At 39.7% G+C, this 25561-nt stretch overlaps 1 protein-coding gene across 2 annotated transcripts in view; it reads left to right on the forward strand.

Annotated features, from left to right (window-relative positions):
* mindy2 (MINDY lysine 48 deubiquitinase 2) overlaps nt 1-25561 on the forward strand; it is a 49328-nt gene that overhangs the window by 13720 nt on the left and 10047 nt on the right. For both annotated transcript variants that reach the window (XM_033050637.1, XM_033050638.1), the window contains exons 5-6: nt 1863-1965; nt 4467-4609. In XM_033050637.1, coding sequence (XP_032906528.1) covers nt 1863-1965; nt 4467-4609 — 246 coding nt within the window. The remainder of the gene's footprint in view (nt 1-1862; nt 1966-4466; nt 4610-25561) is intronic.

Raw genomic sequence — 25561 nt, forward strand, 5'->3', positions numbered from 1 at the left:
ATTATTTGGTTCAGAAAGGACAAGAGGATAGTAATAAAGAGAAGAAGAGTTGAGAGGAATTGTTGAAACACAGTTGAAACAAGGGTTGATGTACTGAACAAGTAACAAATGAGGACACTTGAAAACTGCCATTTGCCTTCAAACTATCATCTGCCCTGAAACGTGTGTGAATCCCTCCAGTTAACGCGTAGGTGATCATCTTTAACAGGAGTAAACATCTGGGAAAAACGCCAGGTAAGGGACAGTACTTAAATAAAGTTCATTGTGCAGTTCTTTCAATGAGCTTTCTGAAATTGTAGTTAGTGCTTGTGAGGGCCCTGTCCAGACTGGTGCAGTGTGCCTTGGCCTGGCACTGGGTGGGCTCTGTGCATTGGGCAGAAAGCAGGATGAGAGTCGAGGTCTTAACTGAGTTTTCAGTTGCAACCTTGAAAGAGCTTCTCCCAGTCAGCAGGGTAAACTGACTGATCATTCCATTTATGACGCTGTGTCTATCCAGGTGACTCTCATTTCTGTTCCCATAACCGATTTGTATGTAGAGAAAATTGGTCCAATATTTATATTATAATATGTGTGAAGTGTCACAGAATGTGGCATCTTTGGTAGCCATAGGTCAGAAAGATGTAAAGTTTCTATTCTGAGACCCAAAGAGAGCAGGACACATAAAGGTATAGAATATAGGACTCGGAAAGTCATGCTAGGCAATTGGGCTATAGGTCAGGCACATTTCTGGGCATCTGATTACAAGAAATATATATTTTCACCAAAGAAAGAGACGTTGTTGCTATGGCTGGGAAAGATGAGGAAAGTTAGGGGAGGCTGGAATTGTTTACTTTACAAAAGAAGCATTTAATCAAGGTATATAAAATAAAGAGGCCTAGATGGGTTACATTGGAAGTGCCTATTTCCTTTGAAAGACAAGGCAATAGTTGGGGAAACAGATACATGATAATTCATAAAATAAAACAGGAATTTCTGGAAATACTCAGCAGGTCACTCTGCATTTGTGGTAAAAGAAACAGACCTAATGTTTCAGGTTGAAGCAGAGGAAAACTTGTTAAGCGGGAAGTGGTGAGGGATGATGCCCATGATAAGGTAAAACCAAGATGAACAGGCTATAAATGAGGTTAACTGGTCAGTGAGTGAATTGTAGTATTTATAGTGTGATAACACATACCCAAAAACATAAACGCTGTGAAATGCAGTGTGAGAGCATAGCCTGACAGGTAAGCTGGGCATGTCCTCCACTTCCAGAGGAGGAGGAGGGGGGGGGGGGGGGGGGGGGGGGGGGGGGGGGGGGGGGGGGGGGGGGGGGGGGAATAAGGGGGAAAAAAAAGAAAAGCTGATAATTTTCTATCAAAAAAGAAATAGTTGGATGGCAGATGCCAACAGAAAAATCAAGATACCTGAAGTTGTAGAACTCATTATTCAGTCCAATGGGCTGCAGTGTGCCCAGATACAACAAAACGTTCCATTCTTCACAATTGCCATGGTTCTCATTGTAAAAGTTTGGGAGATCACGGGTTGATAAGGCAGTGAGATGAAGAACTGTTGTGGCAGACCTAATATATGCATTAATTTCACGGAGCAGGACCAGTAATGGGTCATTGAGATGCTTGCACTTGTTCTGCAGTACTTTTCTTAACAGCCCTCTATATTCAGACATGGGATTTTTTGACGATTGGCCAGACTAAATATCTTCACTTTGGCACTGTAGTCAGTATAGTCATGGTATTTTCAGGTTCATGAAACTTTAGCTCCTTCAAGCATTCTAAGATTACAAATTGTGTAAAATGAGGATATATAGCTTAGAGGTCTGTTGCAATTCTCGAATATAACTTTCTGCTGACAATTCTGTTTTGTAGAATGCTGATCTAGCAAAAGCAGTGGGAATGTGCAGTTATAACCAGCTGGTGGAGAAGATTATCTTCTGTAAGCAGTCAGAGAAGAGTGAACTAGTCAGTGAAGGTAAGGGAAAAGAAAGTCTTTTCAATAATAGCATGTACAAAGAAAGGAAACAGGAACATTGCTCATCAGCAGAGTAATGTCCACCAATTTCAAATGCAGTTTTATGCAGAACCTCTTTGAAGCAATATAATAATTGATAGTTAGCAAAGATTACTAAAAACAATGTAATGAAGGGATCTCCAAATCTGTAGGCCTGACAGTTACTAATCATTGTGGTGAAAATTAGCTTTGAGCAGCTGAGCAAATCTTGCTGCAGAGTAATTTGACGGTACATGATTTTTTTTGTTTTAAGAATTTCCTCAGTGCCTTTATTTAAACAAAAAGGCACGAGGGAATTTTATGAATGTAAGAGATTTTGTTGTAATGATTGCCAAGTAAATAAAAGTTTTTGATGCATTGTTTCTGAATCACGTATTCTCTCTAATATCCTGAAGGTGGACAGGAATCAAACTATAACCTCTATTTCAGCCTATAGCTCGTAATTCAGTCAGATGCCATTTCTGAGCCCTTTTGATCAAATAAACTAAATGTTCGGTTGGATTTCGTGATGACTCGGAGCTACATATGCTCATCAGTTGACGAACATTAAGAGCAAATGTCTTATTTGCATTGCTGGCAGCATGCCCCATAGCCTGTGATGTCCAGCCTTCTCATATGACAATACAGCAACATTAAATACAGGGAAGGGCCAGCAAAATAGTCAGAAAGGCCCTGTGCTGAGCAGAGTATCATTAGACTAGGACCTGTCATCTGCTGTAAGATTGCACCTGAAAATAACCTGGAAGACTCAGATGACAGGTCCTAGTCTAATGATACTCTGCTCAGCACAGGGCCTTTCTGACTATTTTGCTGGCCCTTCCCTGTATTTAATGTTGCTGTATTGTCATATGAGAAGGCTGGACATCACAGGCTATGGGGCATGCTGCCAGCAATGCAAATAAGACATTTGGTGTTGGCCAGAGCTGGGTAGCTAGAAACATTAGCGGAAGCAGTTGCTAAGGGCCAGGAGGCGGGAGGATGTTTGGAGAGGCCAGGGTTGAAGAACCAGGAGGTCAAGCTGTGGAGTATGATGAATACTGTGTGGAGATGGAGTAGTGCGAGGAAGATGAAAACTGGAGAGCCTGGGGAAGGGACAGTGACTTGCCTTTGCTCGCTTGACTGGAAGTTGGATTGAAACTTTGCATTGAACCTTTGTGCCTCTTGTCATGTAACAGACCAGATGCGCTGATTCATGTTGATGCTGCCTGGAGGAATACTTATAGCATGGGCCTTTTGCATACTGGGAGATAGATTGGCCTTTGAGCTCCATGGGAAGTTCAGCAGCGCAGCAGGATCCCATTTTAATTCTGCATCATGAGTTGGGAGATCAGTGGGCAGGCGTTTAAGCGGACCATCCTGTTGCAATTAGAGGCCATGTAGGCACAATTAAAATGGAAAGGTTTGCTCTCTCTCCATTGCTTTGAACAACGAGATTTAATATGTTACAAAATTATGCAAAATGCTACAAAGTTCAGTTTCTAAAAATAAAATATTTACAAGATTCCCTTGCCATTGGAGATTAGCAGGCCAAATGGGTCTTGACATCTGATTTCTGATTAGTTTCTGATGTCAGCTGTGGGGCGAAGTGAAAAAATGCTGAAGTTAGCTGTTTTCATACTAGCATGGCAAACATACAGTGCCCTCAATAATGTTTGGGACAAAGACGCATCATTTATTTGTTTGCCTCTATACTCCACAATTTGAGATTTGTAATGGGAAAAAAATCTCATGTAGTTAAAGTGGATTTGAAGGATGCAAATGATGAAAATAAACATCACAAGCAAGATAAACTGATGTATTGGCTTCCAAAATCAGGAGCACAGTTATTTTATTTATATTGTTCCTATCATTTTGGGTTATCAGTGGTGTTGAATATACCATTGGCCTTCTGAGCTCAGAGTTCAGCAAAGAAGCGGCATCCCTGATTATAATGGTGCATGGTGAGTTAGTAGATCAGCTGAGGGCTGTAGTTGTCTCTGTAATTGTTATGAACGCATGATATTGTGAACTACATATAAGTTGTACCCTACTTTGCAAGGATCCTTCATGTATAAAGAAAAATGAGTTTATGCTTTGCAATAATGTTTCTGGCTGAAGTGATCTGACATTTATTATGCTACAAATGTAGTATTTGACACCTTGGAAACTATTCCCTAATTTATTGTAACTGAAATACTCTATATGTAATAAATTATCAGTATAACATTTAAGCAGTTTATTTTTTTGTATATGGCTTTGGATGAAGTGTTAAAGTTTAATATTTATCGTGAATTATCTTCATATTGTCAAAGTTAACAAAGTAAAAGCATATTTTTGGTAGAAATCTAGATCATAGTTTTAATAGTAAGCACAGATCTGTGCCATCCCTGTTGCTTCAATTCCAAGCTGTAAATGTGTTTATAATGAGTTTCTGATTAGTGTTTATATTTGGCTGCAATAATCATAGGTTTTTTTCCCTTCAGGTTATGTTGCAGAACAGTTTTTGAACAACTCAGCAACTCAGTTGACGTACCATGGGTTATGTGAACTGATTTCCACGGTTGAAGAAGGAGAATTGTGTGTGTTCTTCAGAAATAACCATTTTAGCACTATGACAAAATACAAGGTATTCTTACATATTACCAAAGATTTTAGTTAAGAATCAGAACTGTGTATTCTAAATGGTGTCTTGAGAAAGGACAAGAATTTACCAAATAAATTGCTTTTCATATACAATCATTGAGAGGGGTGGATAGAACACATGCATCCTGTTGATCTTTGTTGCAGAAAATATTTCTCATGAAAATGAGCTAAATGGACATTATTTCATGTCAAATTGTAAATTTATCTAGGAAATGAAGCTATACATGATCTAGTGGACCAGAGGTAATCGAGGTAGTACTTCAGCGTTAGTATATTCCAGTATGTATAAGAAGGAACTGAAGAAGAGTCTCGACCCGAAACGTCATCCATTCCTTCGCTCCAGAGATGCTGCCTGTCCCGCTGAGTTACTCCAGCTTTTTGTGTCTGTCCTTAGTATATTCCAGGTCCAGAGCGCAGAAACATGCCAAGACTGCCATGTCCAAGAACAATGAGGTGTTGATTGGGAAGCAGATCATTCCACCTCTTATCTTACTCAAGGATGCCACAAGGTTCATCTGGTGAACTGAGATGCTCTCAGGATGGTGTAGAAGGATGCAGTCCAAATGCAAACAAATTAGATTAGTGTAGCTGGCAAAATGGTCCACATGGACCTGGTGAGATAAAGGGTTGATTTCTGTGCTCTTTGAGTCCATGAATAATAATAAAATACTTTTCAGGCATAATAGGTTTGAACAGAATTGGCATGGATTTCTGAAAGGAAAATTATGTTTGGATTTCTTTGAAAATGTGACTGGTTAACAATTAAAGGAGAAGCATTGAATTAAAGGAGAATGCTTGATATTCTTGCAATAAGGTCCCATAGAGGAGATCAGTCAACAAGGTTAGATTAAAATTGGGCGTTGCCAATGGTAACTGAGCAGGGATCAATGCCTGTGCCCCAGCTTTTCATGACCTATATCAACTGGTGATTTGGCTGAGGTGAAGAAACGTAATATTTCCAATTTGGTTATTATACCAATCTCATGGGGATTGTGAGCATCAAGGTGGATGTGAATTGGCTTCAAAGGGATATGGCCAAGCTAAAATGGGTGGGCAAGAAACATGGTGGATGCTATATATTAATGGAAAATATATTCCACTTTGGTATGAAATGGTGACAAGTTGAATAACTTTGAGGTTCAAAGAGCTCTATGTGTCCTTCTACACAACTCATTGAAAGTTAACATAGGTGCTATTGATGATGATCTTAGTAGATTGATGTGAACACAAATCTTCACAATGGAAAAGGAGCAAGCTGATAGAAAATGTTTCTGAATGTATATTTCGATTCCCAATGAAAGACTGATGCCTTATTGTCGCTTTTGATAGTTGGTAATGATATATCTGATGGAAAGAATAATTTCTTAAATATATACATGAATGAATAAGTTTATTGGCCAAAGTATTCACATACAAGGAATTTGCCTTGGTGCTTTGCCCACAAGTGACAACATGACATTCAGTGACAGTTAAGAATGATACATAAAACATTAAACATTAATAATAAAACATTATTGATTAAACATGTGAATTAAATAAAATACCAGAGCAAAAGGAGGCTATAGATTTTTGGTTATTGAGTAGAGCTACTACTCGTGGATAAAAGCTGTTTTTATGTCTGGCTGTTTGGCAGCTTTGACAGTCCGGAGTCGACTTCCAGAGGGAAGTGATTCAAAGAGTTTGTGGCCAGGGTGAGAGGGGTCAGAGATGATCTTACCCACTCACTTCCTGGCCCTTGCAGTGTACAGTTCGTCAACGGAGGGTAGGTTGCAGCCAATAACCTTCTCAGCTGATCTAACGATTCGCTGCAGCCTCAGGATGTCGTGCTTGGAGGCTGAGCTAAACCAGACCATGATGGAGAAGGTGAGGACAGACTCTACGATGGCCATATAGAGTTGGACCATCATTGCCTGTGGCAGATTGTGCTTCCTCAGCTGCCGCAGGAAGTACATCCTCTGTTGTGCCTTTTTTACTGTGGAGTCGATGGTAGCCCCCCACTTAAGGTCCTTGGAGATGATGGTTTCCAGGAACTTAAAAGACTCCACAGATATGACTGTGGTGTTGTTGAAGGTGAGTGGGGGGAGCTCTCCTAAAGTCTACAATCAATTCCACTGTCTTAAGAACAATGAGCTCCAGGTTGTTGCGATGACACCAGGATGCCAGCTGTGACCCTTCCTGTCTGTAGGCAGATTCCTCCCCATCCTGGATCAGTCCAATCAGGGATGTGTCGTCTGCAAACTTGAGAAGCTTGACAGAGGAGCCTGTGGAGGTACAGTCATTGGTGTAGAAAGAGTAGAGGAGAGGGGAGAGTACGCAGCCTTGTGGTGCTCCTAAACTGAGGGTTTGCGGGTCCGAGATGTGCTTTCCCAGCCTCACATGCTGCTTCCTGTCTGTCAGGAAGCTGATGATCCACCGACAGAGGGGTTCAGGCACAGTCAACTCGGAAAGTTTGGAGTGTAGTAGCTCTGGCACAATGGTGTTGAATGCAGAGCTAAAATCAACAAACAAAATCCTCGCATTGGTCATAATCCTCGCATAAATATATAGCATGTCAACTCTTGACAGTTTTGTATAATGTCACATCTGTAGCTGACACTACTCTTGGCATAATTTGGGATGTGATGCGAGTTGTCCTGCTAAAATCCTGTTTTATCCCAGTCTTCCAATGGATTTGACTGATGGGAGTAGCCAGTTTCCTTCCAGAATTGCACATGAAACTGTGGATCAGCCCTACAGAACTTTAAAAGCATACCAATACTTAAAACTATGAAGAAACCTCTAGTCTGTAGAGCAGCCTCTACAGACAACTGCGAGAATTAGTTGTGATGGTTACTTAATGGAGAGCTTGGGAATAATGAACCTGAGAGCCATTGGCATTGTTCTTCTGGTTCAACAGTGATTGAGGTTGTCACTCTGTTCTTCAAAGCTTGCTGTTCAATTGGTTTGTTAATAAAGTAGTTTAATACAACGCATAGTAAAGGGAGCTTAATTTTAATTAATTACATTTGAATAGAGAGAACATAACAGCACTGAAATTTTGGTACAATTTACAGCACTAAAATACAATGGAATTTTAAATGTGGGGTTGCTAGAAGATTTCCTTGGGTTTACCACAGTATAAATTATGTTTTGTGGGAAAAGGAATTTTAAAATGCATAAACTGGCCATTTTAATTCATAGGACCTGTAGACAATGTTTTGTCATTTGTATCTCGCACACCTACTTAGTTTCTTGCCTTGTGCTCTCATTTTGTTTCTCTCCTCTTGTTCTTACAATCTCTTGCTTTCATTACATGCATATCTCTTGCACTCGAATCATCTAAATAGAGAGAATTTGTGGATGAGCAAGTACAGAGGTGTTCTCATCAAGGTGTTCTTGTGCATGAATCGTAAATTGTTAGCAGGTAGTTGAGAAGGCAAATGGCACACTGGTCTTTATTGCAAGAGGTTTGGAGTTTAGACAGTTACAGTTGCGAACGGTACTGATGAGACCACAGTTTTGGCCCCTGTTTTTTATACTGGCATTGGCAGCAGCCCAAAATGATTTCACTGGGCTAATTCTTCAGATGAAATGGCTGTTCTTTCATAACCAGCTGCAAAATGTTGGATTTTATTCTTTGGATTCAGAAGAATAAAGAGTGATATTATGGAAACATACAAAATTCTTAGGGACATGACAGGGGAGATGCTGAGATTTTCTGCTTGTGAAAGAACCTCAAATGAGGTGACATAGTTAAAGGATTAGGAAATTTCATTTAAAGCAGAGTTGTATAACAGCTTCTCGCAGGGAATGGTGAAGCTCCGAAATTGTGAAGGTATTTAAAGAGGAAGTAAATAATTTTTTGAAAGATAAGGGAACTGATGGGTGTGGAGAATTTTCTGAGGAGGAGATGGAGACCTAAGGCAGGTCAACCATAATCATATTGAATGTAGGGGAAGACTTGAGGGGCCGTCTATCATACCTCCCTTGTTTTCTTATGTGCTGCCTTTGTCTGCTGCGTATCTCCATCCATGAGGTTTGTGCACTGGCCACTTACACCATTGCTGCCGGGTCAATTACTGAGGATAAATTCGTGTAGGTTTCTCAATTTGTATTATTTTTTCATCACCTGCTGCACACTGGTTTAGCAACCGTTTATATTTTTGAACTCTCTCGGTACACTCAATGATACTGCAGCTGAGTCACTGTGGGTGAAGGGTATTGAGGTCTCCACTTTGTGTACATTCTGTGCCCTTGTTGTCTTTGGTCCTTCCAGGTGTTGCTTTTCAGCACTAGCTTAAAGGGTTTGAAAATTCAAAGAAAATTAGAGCTGAAACCAATCCTCGCCACACTCCTGCATTTACCAGCAATTTCGATTGTGGCTGATACTCAGAATTTATTCAGTTTTTCCTACCGACAACCATATTCCTGTAATAGGTTGCAAATAGCCAAGAGTCTTGTGACATCCCACCATAACAGCTTGCTAGTTCATAAGAGGTCATTATTCTTAACTTTTTTCTAGTCCTTGAACCAACACTGTCCAGCTTAATGCACGTTATTTTGCTCCCTCCTGCTTTGCATAGTGGCATATTGGATAGTGCTGCCACCTCAGTGGCTTGAGTTTGATCCGAATTCCAGGTGCTGTCTGCATGGAGGTTGTAAGTTCTCCTTGTAATTGCATGGGTTTCCTCCAGGTCCTTCAGATACTCTGGTCTCCTTTCATAGGAAAATATGTGCAGCACCACCATTCAATATGACCATGGCTGATCTTCTAAAATCAGTACCCCATTCCTGCTTTTTCCCAAAATCCCTTGATTCCTTTAGCCCTAAGAGCTAAATCTAACTCTCACATTCCAAAGTCATGTTGATTGATGGATTAGGGGCAATTTACAGTTACCAATTAGTGCATAGATGGATGGTACTAGTAGAATTGGTGAGAGTTGAGGTTTGTAAGAAAGAGGACATGTTACTAGGATGTAAGTGGGGGAATAGGATAGATGAAATAGTACTGAGATCTTGCATAGATTTGATAGGATAAATGGCCTCCTGTGTTGTGAGAAATATGAATAGTATTTTTCACTGGGAGCAGTTCCAGCAGCTAATGCTTTTGAAAGATCAATATTAATGCATTTGCCATTTCTGCGGCCACCTCTACTGGAAACAAATTGTCAAAGCCAGGAAATATATTTTTTAAATCCCAGTTTCTTCAGTACTTCAGTCATTTTAAATTCATCTTTTTTTATTAATCTCTTGAATCTCAATTATTTCTACAAGTTTTTGTTTTCCAGGATGAGAACATGTAAAATATATTTATCCAAAGTCTCACTTTTATTTATTCCTCTCATTCATTTTTTCACCCCCTTGCCTCTATGTGAACTATTTTTACATAAATATAGAAGCTCCAACAATCCTATACTATATTTCTTATTGATCTGCTCTCATATTCTGCCGCCTTGGCCTTTATCTTTTTTTTGGTCCCCAGTTGCTTGTTCCTGAAATATCATTTCCTCAGGCTTATAATCTACTAATGTTTTAAGCCTCTAATGCTTTTTAAAAACTCTTTAGTTAGCCACAGATGCATTATTTTTCCCTGTTCACTTTATTTTTCAGCGAAAGGAACATCTGCAAATTATGAAACACTCCCATAGGTGTTTGTTTGCCTGCAGGGAAACTTTTCAATCTGATGTTCCTATAACTTTAAAATAAACAATTTACACAAGTGTAAGGAGGGAATTACTCAAAGGTCAAAACTCTAGTTTGTAACTGAATGGAATATTGACTGTGTTTTCTCTAGTAAATTCCTCATTATAAGATTAGGAATTAACCCTGTCCCCATGCAATATTAAACTCTGATAATCCGTGATCCGATTATTCAGAAATCCTGATCGTGTGGCATTTGGCTCACAGGGTAATGTTTCCGCAACTTCCTTTCAACTCGTCAGGATCACCTTTCATCAACTCCCATTAAACCTACTGGGTTCACTGGAAAACATATTGTGATACCAGGATAGGAAGGAACTGCAGATGCTGGTTTACACCGAAGATAAGACACTAAAGGGTCTCAACCCAAATCATCACCCATTGCTTCTCTCCAGAGATGCTTCCTGTCCCGCTGAGTTACTCCAGCATTGTGTGCCTATCTTTTGTGTTACTCTGTAACATGTATAGAAAATAAATGAATTATATATTAGTTGGAGTAATAGTCAATAGTCTGCAAAAAAATGCCAACCAAGCACTACCGAATCCCTGCATGCTCCATTAATGGAATTTTACTGCTTGAATTGTTGTATATAATTGTCTGGATATCAAATAAAACAGTACTGGAAGTAGTCAGCAGGTCAAGCAGCATTTTGTGGGGAGAGAAACAAAGTCAATGTTTTATTTTGATAGTCGACGTCACACTTAGAAAGTAGTACTCCTACCTCTCAATTCCAACAACCCACATTTGGTCCCTTGGTGCGATCTGAGTGGAGTGTGCTTGTTCTCCCTGCAAGTGTTTGGGTTTCCCCCTGAATCCTCTTGTTTCCTCTCGCATCCCAGCGATACGCTGTTTGATTGGCTATCTTGCACTGCCCATAGTATTGGTGGGTGGGAGGAGAATTGGGGTGGAGCTGATGGGCAGGTGAGAGAAACCAAATTGCATGGAAATGGTGACATGGATTATTCTGAGAACTGGTGTAGATTCATTGGGCCGAATGGTTACCTTTATTGTAAGAAAATGGAAACAATGAAGTCAATGCCCCTGCATCATAACTAGAATATAAAGCAAGCAGGGAAGAGCTTAAACAGGCAATCATAAGCACTAAAAAGTGGCACAATGTATCCCTGGCGAGTAAGATTAAGGAGAAATGCAAGGCATTTTATGCATACATTAAAATCAAGAGGGTCACTAGGGAGAGGATAAGGCCCACCCAAGGGCAAAGGAAGGAATTTATACCTGGAGCTGGAGGAAATGGCTGAGAAAGTAAATGAGTACTTCATATCAGTATTCACCAAGAAGAATAACATTGAGTATAGTGGCATCATGGAGGGGAATCTTATTCCTCTATAAGAAGAGGTGTTGGGTCTCTTGTGGAGCATAACAGGCCCACAACATCTGTGCCGAACGTGAAGCCAAGACAATCTCATCCACCTGCATACAATCCACACACCCCCAATCCCTGCATATCCATATGCCTATCTAAAAGTGTCTTAAATGCCACTATTATATCTGCCTCAACCACCAACTCCATGATGGGGGGGGGGGTGTTTCAGTCTGGAAGTATGTGACCAGTGGTGTTGTGCAATAATCGGTGCTAGCCTCTGTTGCTTGGTATATAAATGTTTTGGATGAAAATATAGATGGGCTGATTAAGTTTGCAAATGACACAAAACTTGGCAGAGTTGCAGAAGAAGGTTGTCAAAATGTGCAGCAGGATATAGATCAGTTGGAAATATGGGTGGATGGAGTTTAATTAGGCCAAGTATGAGGTCTCGTATTTGGGTGGATTAAATATAAACATTTAGGAGCTTTAATGTATAGAGATCTTGGGATGCAAGCCCACAGTTGCCTGAAAGCGGCAACACAAGTGGATAGGGTGGTAAAGAAGGCATATGGCATGCTTGCTGCCTTTGGTCAGGTTATTGAGTATAAAAGTTGGGAAATATCCTTTGGAAAGCATGCAGAAAAGGTTCACCAGGATGTTTCCTGAATTAGAGGGTATCAGCTGCAATGAAAGGCTGGACAAATTTAGATTGTTTTCTCTCAAGCGTCAGAGACTGATCGGCAACTTGATGGAACTGTATAAAGTTGAGAGGCATAAATCGGGTGTATAATGTTTTTCCCAGAGTGGAAGTGTCAAATACCAGAACACACAGCTTTAGGGTAAAGAAGATGTATTTTACAGAGTAGCAGGTGCCTAGAATGTACTGCCAATGGATGTTTAGTTTAGAGATACAGCACAGAAACAGTCCCTTCGGCCCACCGAGTCTGCACCGACCAGTGTTCCCCGCACATTAACACTACCTGACTCACACTAGGGACAATTTACACTTATTCCAAGCCAATTTACTGACAAACCTGTACGTCTTTGGAGTGTGGGTGGAAACTGAAGATCTCGGAGAAAACCCACGCGGTCACGGGGACAGTGCATACTGTCGTTGTGTCCTTGGGCAAGACACTTCACCCACCTTTGCCTGTCTGTGTGGATGTAATTATGTGAAGCACTTTGGGACGACAGATGGCACAATGGGCTAAGTGTTCGGCTGGCAACCAGAAGGTAGCTGGTTCGAATCCCGCTTGGAGTGCATACTGTCGTTGTGTCCTTGGGCAAGACACTTCACCCACCTTTGCCTGTGTGTGTCCTTGGGCAAGACACTTCACCCACCTTTGCCTGTCTGTGTGGATGTAATTATGTGAAGCACTTTGGGGTCAATGCAAGTTGACTAAAAATGTGCTATATAAATTTTAAAAAAATAAAAAAATAAAAAAAAAACGTACAAAGTCCGCACAGACAGCACCCGTAGTCGGGATTGAACCCGGGTCTCCGGCGCTACAAGCGCTGTAAGGCAGCAACTCTACATTGTTGTGCCACCGTGCCGGATGTGTTGGAAGCAAACATGATAGCAATGTTTGAGAGGCACTTAGACAGGCACCTGAGTTGACAGGGAATGAAGGAATATTGAATGCGTGCAAACAGGTGGGATCATGGTCTGAAGGGCCTGTTCCTGTCCTGTGCTGGGCTGCACTGTTCTATGGAGAAGGCAGTCCATCTCCTGTTGGTTCCATGGCATTTTGCCCCAGGAAACTATCTTGAATGCATTCAGTGAAGCCATGTCCCAACTACTTTTGCCAGTTTCAGTATTTCAGTCTACATGTAGATGAAAGCCTTGCCCCATTTCCATTTAATTGCTGCCAGTTTTACCAGAATATATTTCTTGGTTAATATTCTTTCCAATGTTATGGTATTAGGAGTTGCACAGTGGCACAGCTGGTGAAGCTGCTGCCTCATGGCACCAGAGACCTGGATTTGATCTTGACATTGGGTGCTGTCTGTGTGAAGTTTGCACATTCTCCCTGTGTCCGCGTGGACTTGCTTGCTATTCATTCAGGCCCAGATCACCTCTCTGGTCATTGTTATTATCAAATCTACCCCACACCACTTCCTTTTTGGATGTGTTTTCCAAATCTGGGAATATTTTTTGCATTCGCTGGTCACCATGGAACTCGTGCTTGGTCAAATGTATTTATAATTATTCTTGTAATTAGCTTGTCGAACCTGTTAATGATAGAAAAATGGGTTAAGATGCAGTCAGAATTAAGATGCAGTCAGAGATTTGGCCTTGTTCTTTCCCTGTCACTGTATTTCTACTTGAACTGTCCTCTACTCCAAACTCTTTCCAGAACACAGATATGCTCTGTCATAAATCTAAGGTAAGAATCACTGGTCATACCACATGTTTAACTAAGTCTTGCAATCTATCTTGTGTGGTGAGACTTCATTGTTCAAAAGATTTTGACGTATGTGCTTTTCTTGTTGGTAAGACTAATGCCCCTGTCCCACTTAGGAAACCTGAACGGAAACCTCTGGAGACATTTCGCCCCACCCAAGGTCTCCGTGCGGTTCCCAGAGGTTTTTATCAGTCTTTGTACCTGCTTCCACTACCTGCACCCTCCGGCAACCACCTGCAACCTCCGGGAACCGCACGGAAACCTTGGGTGGGGCGCAAAGTCTCCAGAGGTTTCTGTTCAGGTTTCCTAAGTGGGACAGGGGCTTTAGTCAGTGTATAATCAAATAATCTCAACAGTTTAGCATTAAGGGAATGTTAAGGGCATATTTAAAATGCTATCTGTGATCTAATGTTAAATTACAGCTTTTTCTGTCTGCCTAGGAGGAAGTAAAAGATCCCATGGTGTTGTTTAAAGATCAGTGAGTTTTCATGGTGGCCTTGCTAACATTTGTCCGTAAATTAACCACGATAAACAGATGTTCTGGATTTTTTATCTATCCTGTTTATGTAACCTATACTTCACTTACTTCTGTCAGTATCATAAATAAGTGACTGCATTTCTTTTGAAAACTAACCCATAGGTGGTAAAATGCTAGCCTGCTTCACTTGCTCCTCATCAAATGCTTTATTAGGTTTAATAGTTATAGGTTTTCCATTAGTTCTATTTCCATTAGTTCTATTTGCATGCCTGTGCCTATTGTTTATTTCTTGATCAAAGTTTACAAGTTTCTGCACCAGTGCTTTGCAAATTGATTTTTTTTTAAACAATTCTTGTTCTGCATAGAATTATTAATTTATATAATCAATTAGACTTCATGGCAGATTAAGTCTATTCTTGAATAGATCAAATATAATTAATGAAATCCCAAAAACTGCATATGCTGGAAAACTCAAATAAAAACGGAAAATGCTGAGTTTAGTTTATTGTCCTGTGCATCCATCAAGGTACAGTGAAAATGTTTTTTGGTTGCGTGCTATCTAGTCCGCGGAAAGATTACATGATTACAATCAAGCTGCCCACAGTGTACAGGTACAGGATAAAGCCAATAATGTTGAGTGCATGTCCAGTAAAGTCCAATCAAAGATAGTCCGAGAGTTTCCAATGAGGTTGATGGTAGCTCAGGACTGCTCTCTGGTTGGTGATAGGATGGTTCAGTTGCCTGATAACAGCTGGGAAAATAGTGTCCCTGAATCTGGAGGTGTGCGTTTTCACACTTCTGTACCTCTTGCCTGATGGGAGAGGGAAAAAGAGCAAGTTTCTGGCGTGAGACTCGTCCTTGATTATGCTGGTGGCCTCGCCGAGGAGTCGATAAACAATCAGCAGCACAGGCAGGATCTGTGGCAGGAGAAACAATTTAACGTTTCAGATCGCATCTCTTCATCAGACTTAATAGCAGAACTGAGGAAGCAAAAATAACAGATCAAATGAAGAGACCCAGACCTAAAACTTCAATTAATTCTTTCATCTCTTCCAGATGCTGTTTGACATGCTGAGTCTTTTCCAGCCTTTTCTGTTTAAAATATAATCAAATTTCTTTCCTTTTCCCCATTTTTGTATGACTTTTCCTGCTTCAATTTTTTATCAGGGGACGATGATTCAACACCTCTAAATCAAATAAAATTATCCTTGATTTTTATTTTGTTTGAACACTACACAACACTAACCTCAGCAAATGTGAACTTCGATTAATTGTATTTGGTTGATCTAAGAACTTCACGTATTATGGTTATTAATTTATTGCATGTTTAACAATCATAGTATATTAGCTTTGTGTATTGTGTTTATGGGCTTGTTAAGATTAGTTTAGTTTAGAGGTACACCGCGGAAACAGGCGCTTCAGCCCACCGAGTCCCCGCCGACTAACACTGGGACAATTTACATTCTTTACAGAAACCAATTAATCTACAAACCCGCACGTCTTTGGACAAAATAATAATTTCATTGTTCTGTTGTCAGTACATCTGACAACTAAACACTCCCTTAACTCTTGTCTTGACTTGCTGTTACACCAGCACCAATTCCCAGCCAAAGCAAATAGTCTTTACCATTTCTTTTTTTTTTTTAATTCTCCATGACGTATGGTAATCAATAAACTTAATTTTAGCCCTATTCGTTGCAAGAATATTTTAAGTATCTTAGAATGTTTTTCATAGTACAACAGGTTTATCAACATTCATGGAGAGAAAGAGACAGTTTAATCTTTCAGACAGGATGTGGTAGAACTGAAAGATTAAGTATTTCAATAGAAATTTTAAAAAAGGGCTGTTGAAAATTCAGTATTTATTACACGTTTATAATAACATTAAATGATCTTACACTAACTCTGAATCTTTAAAATGACTTTGGATTATATTATTTGCCTCTTTTAGCTTTCTAAATTTTGCTAAAATACTGTATTTTTGGTCTATATTTTCAGTAAGAGCATAATAAATATCCAAAGTAATATCTATTTTTCCTCATTGCATTTGTTAACCCTCTCTCACATCCTTTTTAATTTTAGATCCAATATTTGCATACTTTGTGTATCTTTATATATCGGTAAAATCTGGAAATGCTTTGGGTTTAGTTATGTTTAACTTAACAACAAATGTCTCAATAGGCCCACAAAAGCTAAAGCCATACATCTTCAATTCCATCTGTTCAGAAATTCAGAGAAATCTGTTGTCTAGTTGTTTTTAGAGGAGAGTTACCTATTGGAACGAAGAACATTGGAGCATCAAGGTTTTTAAAATTTATAGTGGATGCAACCAAATTGCACTGGCCTAGCACACGAGTGAAATTACAATTGCAGGTTTCTGCTAACGGTAACCTTTCGGTGACAATCTATTTAGAGTAAGCCAAGTACAACGAGTGTTTCCTTGTTTTGAACTTTTTAATCGGCTGACATTTTGCCAATCTGATCAGTGCAAATCACTTCTGTGGATTAAAATGCTGTTGTTTATGTTGAATAGCAGTCTGGCAGACTGCACCATATTGCAATTTAATCTTCGGTAGACCATAAAAAAAACAGATCTTTAGCTGGATGTTAATGTTTTCTGCAGGTTTGGACTTCTGGTGATTGGTACTACCTTTTTATGAGTAGTGCCAGTTTATTTTCTGTTTTGGGCATAGCCGCTGAGCATAAATAAGAGGAATGAATTACTTTCATCCTTCATTTGCTTGTACATTAAAGTGGACATGAGTGAACAGAAGTTGCTCATTAACAGTGAAAATTCCAGGAAGCAGATGTTTTATTAATGAATGTTTTGGAACCCATATTAATGCATTTCATCAGTTGAGTGAATATGTAGTACAACATTTTAGTTTTGGAGTTATTTTAAGAATTGCTATCCTTTAAAAAACAATGATTTTAGAAGCACGAGTGCACAAGAAAGTTATTTAATCCAGGAGATTTTTGCAGAATTCCATTGCTCTTGGTTCTTTGGTGGGACATGCCCTTGTGCATGTTGTTTTCAAGGTAGATATTTTTTTCTATTTGGATCTCTCAAGGGCATGTCCCACCAGCATGCGTTTGCATGCGTCTAGCGCGACCAAACGTGGTCGCTTGAGGCGTACGGCCTCGCGGGGTCGGTCCCACTTCGATCGGCGGAGGCATATGGAGTTGTGCGGGGCTGGTCCAGACATCGCTCGGGGCTCCAAAAATCTTGCACTGTCCGAAAATCCTGCGAGCCAATGGCCTGTCTTGACGGCGTACGCCTAGCACGTGGCGTTGTGCGATGACGTCACCGCGCGACGCCGTGCGACGTCCAAATTCAGTAGGCCTGCCTCCTGCCCAGCTGATTGGTGAGTATGATGCCGGGACCAGCCCCTCACAACTCCATACGTGTCCGCGGTTCGAATTGGGACCGGCCCCGTGAGGCCGTACACCTCAAGCAACCACGTTTGGTCGCGCTAGCCGCATGCAATCGCATGCTGGTGGGACAGGCCCTTTAATTTCTTTTACTCAGGCTTTATTTGAGAAATGAGCCAATTATTAGTATATACAGAAGCTGATCGAGAGCCAGTTTCAGGCCAATCACTGAGATTTATATGACCTCAATGTTAGATAATTCATTATTAAAACTGGTACATTAATGGAATACAATTACTGCATGTTGTCAAACTTCCTACTGTTTTGGCAGAATGACAGTTTGAAATTCAGCTTCTAACCACCCGGCATGGTGGCGCAGTGGTAGAGTTGCTGCTTTACAGCGCTTGCAGCGTCGGAGATCCAGTTTTGATCCCGACGGGTGCTGTTCTGTACAGAGTTTGTACATTCTCCCCGTGACCACACATATGTCCTCCGAGATCTTCAGTTTCCTCCCACACTCCAAAGACGTACAGGTTTATAGGTGAATTGGCTTTGGTATAAGTATAAATTGTCTCTAGTGTGTGTAGGAGAGTGTTAATGTGCATGGATCGCTGGTTGGTGCGGACTCGGGCCGAAGGGCCTGTTTCCGAGCTGTATCTCTAAACTAAACCCATATGACTTTAATATGTTATTTAAATAGCTGATGGAATATCACTCCAAATAATACTGAATTATGATTTTGTTTAAGTTCATGCACAGACAGCATGGGAAGACAATGGTTTATTTGCTATCAACTTTAGATGATTGGCTTGTTTATGCTTGTTGCAGAATGGATTTTGCAGATCTGCAATCAGCGCACTAAAGCGCAAGTTTAAACATAAGAGGTTAGATGCTGAAATTACCAGATAGTCAAAATAAAATTGAATGTTCACTTTGATAGCTGGATTTCATAGGTCAACATAAATATACACAAACCTTTGCTCGACAAAAGAAAATAAATTCATCTGATTTCATGCATCGTTTACATGCTTATTTTTCATACTAAATTATGGCTTTTTCATGGCTAAACCTTATTTGGCTTAAGTTTCTTATATGACTGAAAATGGGAAACTATTAATGCAGATTATTTCCACTCCCATCAAGATCGCAGTTTGCTTTCAGAGGTAAGGGGACAAATACAACTGAGTTTGAATATGCTTTCATTATAAGACTTTAATGTATGTAGTTTCATCTGTTTCTTCATTACTTCTATAGTGTTGGACTGAGTCGATGACTTCCAGTCAGTATTTGCCATATACTTTAAACACCACATAGTTCATAAGATGAACATGGGCTGTTTGCAGACTTCTTGCCAGCTAATGCTTCAATTTCTCTTAAGCCATTGGGAAAGTTGGTATCACTATTTCTGAAAGGTTAATGACCTAATTCATTGTGCTGTTTAAAAAAATAATTGCAGAAGGCTGGCCGAGGAGGGAGAGCGGTTCTATACTTGACCAGGCCTCCTCTGCCACATTTGAAAAACACCCAGAACACACATTGATTGTCTTTAGCTCATTGCTGTTAAGTTATTCAAAAAAACTACCAATTAAAACTAAATAATGGAAAAATGTTAAAATGACAGGTACTCCACAGCTTACAAATATCTGATTTATGTCCTGCCTGTACATACGAGTCAGCGTTTGGGAGACTAATGGGATGGATTTGGCAGATTCTGCAGGAATGCAGGTATCTACTGCCGTCTGGGAACTTGGTTTGTGTCTGGCATTTTCAACGTGAACTGTTTGGGAACCGTGCTGTAACCCGGAGGACCTAAAAGTCATAAAATAATAAGTAATTCAAAATAAGAATATAAGTAAAGCAATGAATCACCAACATTTTTTTCCACAGGGTCTTTAAATCTGTTCACAAGTTGGCTTGTGCTAATCGGTCATGGCGGGCATACAGCTGAGGGGACGGGACGGCTGAGGGATGAGATGACTACCAAGTGATCCAAGATCTCAGCTCAGCACATCATAGTTCTGGCCCTGGCCTTGCTGGTGAGTCTAGCACTGGACCACCAGCTGGCCCCCATTCATGTACTTCAGTACAGAATGGAAGTTGAATGGGGGTTGAACAGAAAGCAAGAGCTGGCTTGCATTTTCTGTGTGGACTTACTATCAAAAAGTAAATACAATTTGGCTTGATGACAAAATGGGAAATCTCTGGTGTGCGGCTAGCAGCTATGCTTTATTAAACATTGCTTTATTTGGTGTCGAAAAGGCGAGCTTTTAAAAGTTATAAACTTGTAAAAGATATTCAGGTATTTTCCACCGTTGTGATAGAATATATTATGGTGGGAGTAAATAAGAGAAGATTCATCCTTTTAACTGTTGTGTAGCTACATTTATAGAGTTCTCCCTATAAATAAATTAAGATACCCTCCCTTTTTTCATTTACACGTATTGTACTTTTATACATTTTCTGATTCATAATTGTAACTTCGATTTTACGAACTTACGAGTTTTCCCTACTTGACATATTAAATGTTTCAAAACGTAACAGCATAGTTATTATCTGGAAGTTTAGGCAGCTATTATCAGCTCCATCATGATTAATCTCCATCCATACACAGTCTGTCTGACTTAGATGTCATTTCTGGTTGGGGAAAAAGAGCATGAATTTATAAGTTCCTGAGTTTATACTGGATTTGTTTAGCATAAACATTTATTTGACAGTGGAACACTAAGGAGGACAAAAAACAGCCAAATGTTATAAAAGGAAGGGAGCTAGGCGTGTGAAAAGGTTAATTAAGCAAAACCAGGGTGGAGAGAGGAATGAATATTGATGGAGTTTGCCAGGCACCATGCATTAACTTTTTGATCCTTTAATCTTTTAGAATGTGGTCTTTGTGTGGGAAAGCGACTACAAAATCAAAGATCAAAACAGGAACAAAATTATGAATCTTATAATGGAGAACACCCATTTTATTTTTTAGCTCTGTATTTTTGTCATTTATGACATAATATTAACACCTTAAAATTTATTTTCCTTATTGCCTTTGGGAATTTTTTTTCTCCCTCAGTCAACAACAATATTTTGGTGAAGTACTATTATAAACAATGTCTTAAATACACCTACAGGTGAAGCCTGTATAATAATCGCCATGGAGTAACACAGTGATAATCATGCCTGTTGTGTCAATGACTGCTCTTGGAAAATATTACTCAATCCCAATTCCTGGTCTTTTGACTATAGTTCTGTAATTATTCCTGTTCCCTTCTGAAAGATAAATCCCCTCGAGATTTGAACAGCTCTGTCGAATCTCTCTTTAACCTTTTCTGTATTAAGTGAGGCCAGCTATTCTTGTGTAACTGAAGGTCTTGATCACTCAATAATTTGTATAAATACTTGGACTTGTTAGTAGGTGGTGCCCAGATTTAGCAGCAAAAGTCGGTGAACAAGAGATCAGTCCTTTATAAAGTTTTGGCTAAGAATTACTTAACTTGTTGAGGTGTTTAAGAAAGAACTGCAGATGCTGGAAAAATCGAAGGTAGACAAAAACGCTGGAGAAACTCAGCGGGTGAGGCAGCCTCTATGGAGCGAAGGAATAGGTGACATTTTGGGTCGACCGAAATGTTGCCTATTTCCTTTGCTCCATAGATGCTGCCTCACCAGTTGAGTTTCTCCAGCATTTTTGTCTACCTAACTTGTTGAGGCATCGGTAGCTGAATCATAACATGAGGGAGATGACCTGTTTGAATGCCAGCAGGTGGTGCATCATCAACAATAGCCAGGATAATGTGGTTATTGTCATCTGCCTCAACTACTTTCTCTGGCAGTGTAGGAAGGAACTGCAGATGCTGATTTAAACTGAAGATAGCATGTCTGGAGAGAAGGAATGGGTGACATTTCGGGTCCAGACTCTTCCTCAGACTGAAGAGGTGCTGGCTGTTCCACTAGGATACTCCAGCCTTTTGTGTCTATCTTGAGTCATTAAACTGCCTGGTATACCCTCCAGATGAATGTGAAATATCCAGTGATTCCATTTCAAACATCTGTGTGGATGAAGTCATTCTTTAAAGAAGGATCTTGACCCGAGACATCACCCATTCCTTCTCTCCAGAGATGCTGCCTGTCCCACTGAGTTACTCCAGCATTACGTGTCTATCTACCTTGTCTGGCAACATGTTAAATAATAGCTGTATTCCGTTTACCACAATTTCCCATTTTCTGCTTGTAGCTGCAAACCGCAATTCTAGTCTAGTTCTATTTTTGTGTTTATACTTGAACAAATCAATCATTCTTGACTCAAATTTTTGGTCATTCATTTAATAAACATGCATTCACAGTGAAACATTTTTTTGCAATTGACACAACACTGTTTTACTCTTCCAATGGACAAAATCAGGATTCGGACAAGGAGTGTTAAAATCAATAGTTGCCAAAATCTTTCCCCTGGAAACTGCAAAATAATGGAATAATTAAAGAGAATTTGAGGTAAATGTTTTATTGCAGTGAGTGGTTGATATCTGCAATGCTCTTTTGATGTGATAGTGGGATCGGATAAAATCATTGATGTTGAAGCTACATCTGGGCAGACACTAACATAGGCAAGGCATAGAAGGATTAGTCTATATGGGGGGGGGGGGGGGATAGGGGGTACAGGGGAAAGGTTAGCATGGATGTGGTGGGCCTGTGCAAATCTGTCTTTTATGGAAATTTTATAGGAAGACTAAAAGTTTAATTCTGTATCTCCATCTAGAGGACTTTATTTGTTTTGCAATTATCTGTTCCAAGCTTGGTCCATTTCTGTGAACAATGTGCTTACTTTGAAATATATTTTCACCTTCTTATTGCTTCATATTCACATCATGGAGCTTTGAGTTTGAATTTAGTTTATTGGTAGCTCACCTTATAAATCAGTAATATTCTCGGTTTAGCCAGTAAACATGTGCAGACGGCAGTGGGAGAAAAGTCATTGTCTTATGTCGTCCCCAATTAAAATGTCCAGAATAGGAATAAAAGGGTGTGGATTTGAACTATGTTCTATGTTCAAGTGGAATTCGTTTTAATCCTGAATCCTAACAATGCAGTTATCAAAACTTACAAAGCACGAGCAGTTTTTTAAATTGAATATTCAAATAGGTTAAGTCACCAATATTTCTCATTTTATTATTGGATAGGTGTTGCATGCTAAAGTATTAAATTAGATTGCAGATAGACAAATTGCTTTTTCATTTCATATAAATGTCAATGGAATATCAAATTTTTAAAATCCAATTTTTTCATAGAAATAGATAACAATTGAGTCAGTCAAAATAGCATCTCGTTAAGGTTCTGCTTATTGGTAATAGATCTCCCTGATTCAGCAAGAACTACAATTACAGCGTTGAAGTAGAAGAAAATGTAATCTACATCTCATTTGAGCGGGTTGCCTGGGAGTGGGATGGGTGAAAAGAATATGTAATTTACGGTGGTCGGTAAATGATGAAATCTGTCACTGCCATCTGCTTATGGTATCTTTTGAAGGCAACAAATGAGTTATTAATTTGAGTACCGGCCAGTATACTTCCTCCCTCCTGCATCAATGACAAAGTGGATTATCTGCCTCATTAATTAATTTGCATTCATATCTCAATGTTGTGTGAAAATTGTCTGCCGCCTCTGCTTGTGTAGCTGGCTGGACATCAGTGACACCCAGCTGGCAGTCCCATGGAGGACTGCTGGTAACCTGTAGTGTGTTCCAGACTTCAGTGCCTGCACAGCGCAGAGGTACAGAATGTGTTGGAGGTCACATCCAGTCTCTCACTCTGTCCCAAGTGGAGTATTGCGTTCAGGAATGTTATGTAACTTCATGGAAAAGCAAAATCCCCCAGATGGGCCCACAGTGCTGGAGTAACTCAGTGGGCCAGGCAGCATCTCTGGAGAATAGAGATACAGTGCCCTCCATAATGTCTTGGACAAAGACCCAGCATTTATTTATTTGCCTCTGTACTCCACAATTTGAGATTTGTAATAGAAAAAAATCACATGGTTAAATTGCACATTGTCAGATTTTAACAAAGGCCATTTTTATACATTTTGGTTTCACCACGTAGAAATTATAGCAGCGTTTATACATAGTCCTCCCATTTCAGGGCACCATAATGTTTGGGACACAGCAATGTCATGTAAATGAAAGTGACAAAACAAGCTGCTGAAGCTGTCAGGGCAGGGCCTCAGCTCATGCAATGGCTGCTGGGCCAGTGGTTTAGAGCTGCAAGGGAGAGACTAAAACAACCGCATCATGAAGGTTGTGTTTTGTCTATTACCACCGACCTTGGTTGTGTGGCAATAAAATTATTTCTATTCTATTCTATTATATGCCCTTATACAGTTTGAACCAAGCCAATCCTTGCTGCAAAGATTTAAATAACTGCAGAACTGAACATTTGAAATGAAAACAAAGTTATGTAGACACTCAGCAGGTCAGGTAGCAACTGTGGAAGGAGAAACAGGCAACAGGTATCGAAGACCTTCCCCAGATCTGATGAAGAAATTTGAAATTGAAACTTGGATAGTGTTTTTCTGGAGCATTGGAGACTGAGGAGAAGTATGTACAATTATGAGAGGCATAGATAAGATAGACATTTGGAACAGTTTTCGCAGGATGGAAATGTCAAAGACTAGCGGGCACAGCTTTAAGGAGAGGGGTACAATTTGAAGGAGATTTGCGGGGATTTTTATTTGCACAGTGTGTTGAGGATGGTGTTGGAGGCAGATGCAATAGTGGTATTCAAGAGGCTTTTAGATAGTCAGATGGATATGCACAGAATGGATGTTTATGGATCACGTGCAAGCAAAGGAAATTAGTTTAACCTGACATAATGCGTGGCACAGACATCGTGGGCCAAAGGGCCTGTTCCTGTGCTCTACTGTTCCATGAAATGTTAACTTGTTTCTTTTTTCCACATGCTATATGACCTTGTGAGTGGATGCCACATTTCCTGTTTTTTTAGTTATTCTTTCTCTGGGTGAAGAGGGAAATGAAATCTCTTGAATAAATTGGAAAGAGAAATATCTATACAATGCTTGGTTTGAAATTGGTTCTGGATCTATAATTGTATCTTTTTGTGTAAAAAGCTAATTTAATAGAACCATGCAAGAGTGTGTAAGATTTCCTGTTTCCAGTTAAGTTTGTTACCCACCCACTCAGTTTATGCTTCATAATCATTCTAAATCCACTTCTGTGCACTGAACTTGTTTTTTCCCTCGTCCATAACTAAATGCAATTTGTCATTTCCCAGAGCAGTTAATTGGATATTTGTTCTTTTATCAAGAAATACAGCTGTTGTTTTCCTTCACATATGCTTTCTTAAGAAGATTGTAAAAATACTGCAGCAGAAAAATGGTTAGGGAGTTAATGTGCATGTTTGTGTTTTCAATTTGAAATTTATTTTATTAACATCCCTTTGACATTAACCACTTTGCACAAATACGTTAAATTAACTGCTGCAGATTTTCCATTATTTGAAGGAGAAAAGAAAGAGGAGGTTGAGAAAATAGATTTTAAAAGATTTGAAAATATAAAATAGGTTTTAGAAATGAATATATGTTTTTTTATGTCTGGACTTCATTTTACCCAAAAGGGGTTGTGTAAAAACTAAAGTGCTAGCTAATCTCAATTGTAAACCAAATACAGAGTGACAGTACATTTA

The sequence above is a fragment of the Amblyraja radiata genome, chromosome 34, assembly GCF_010909765.2.
Source record: "Amblyraja radiata isolate CabotCenter1 chromosome 34, sAmbRad1.1.pri, whole genome shotgun sequence".
NCBI classification, from domain to species: domain Eukaryota; kingdom Metazoa; phylum Chordata; class Chondrichthyes; order Rajiformes; family Rajidae; genus Amblyraja; species Amblyraja radiata.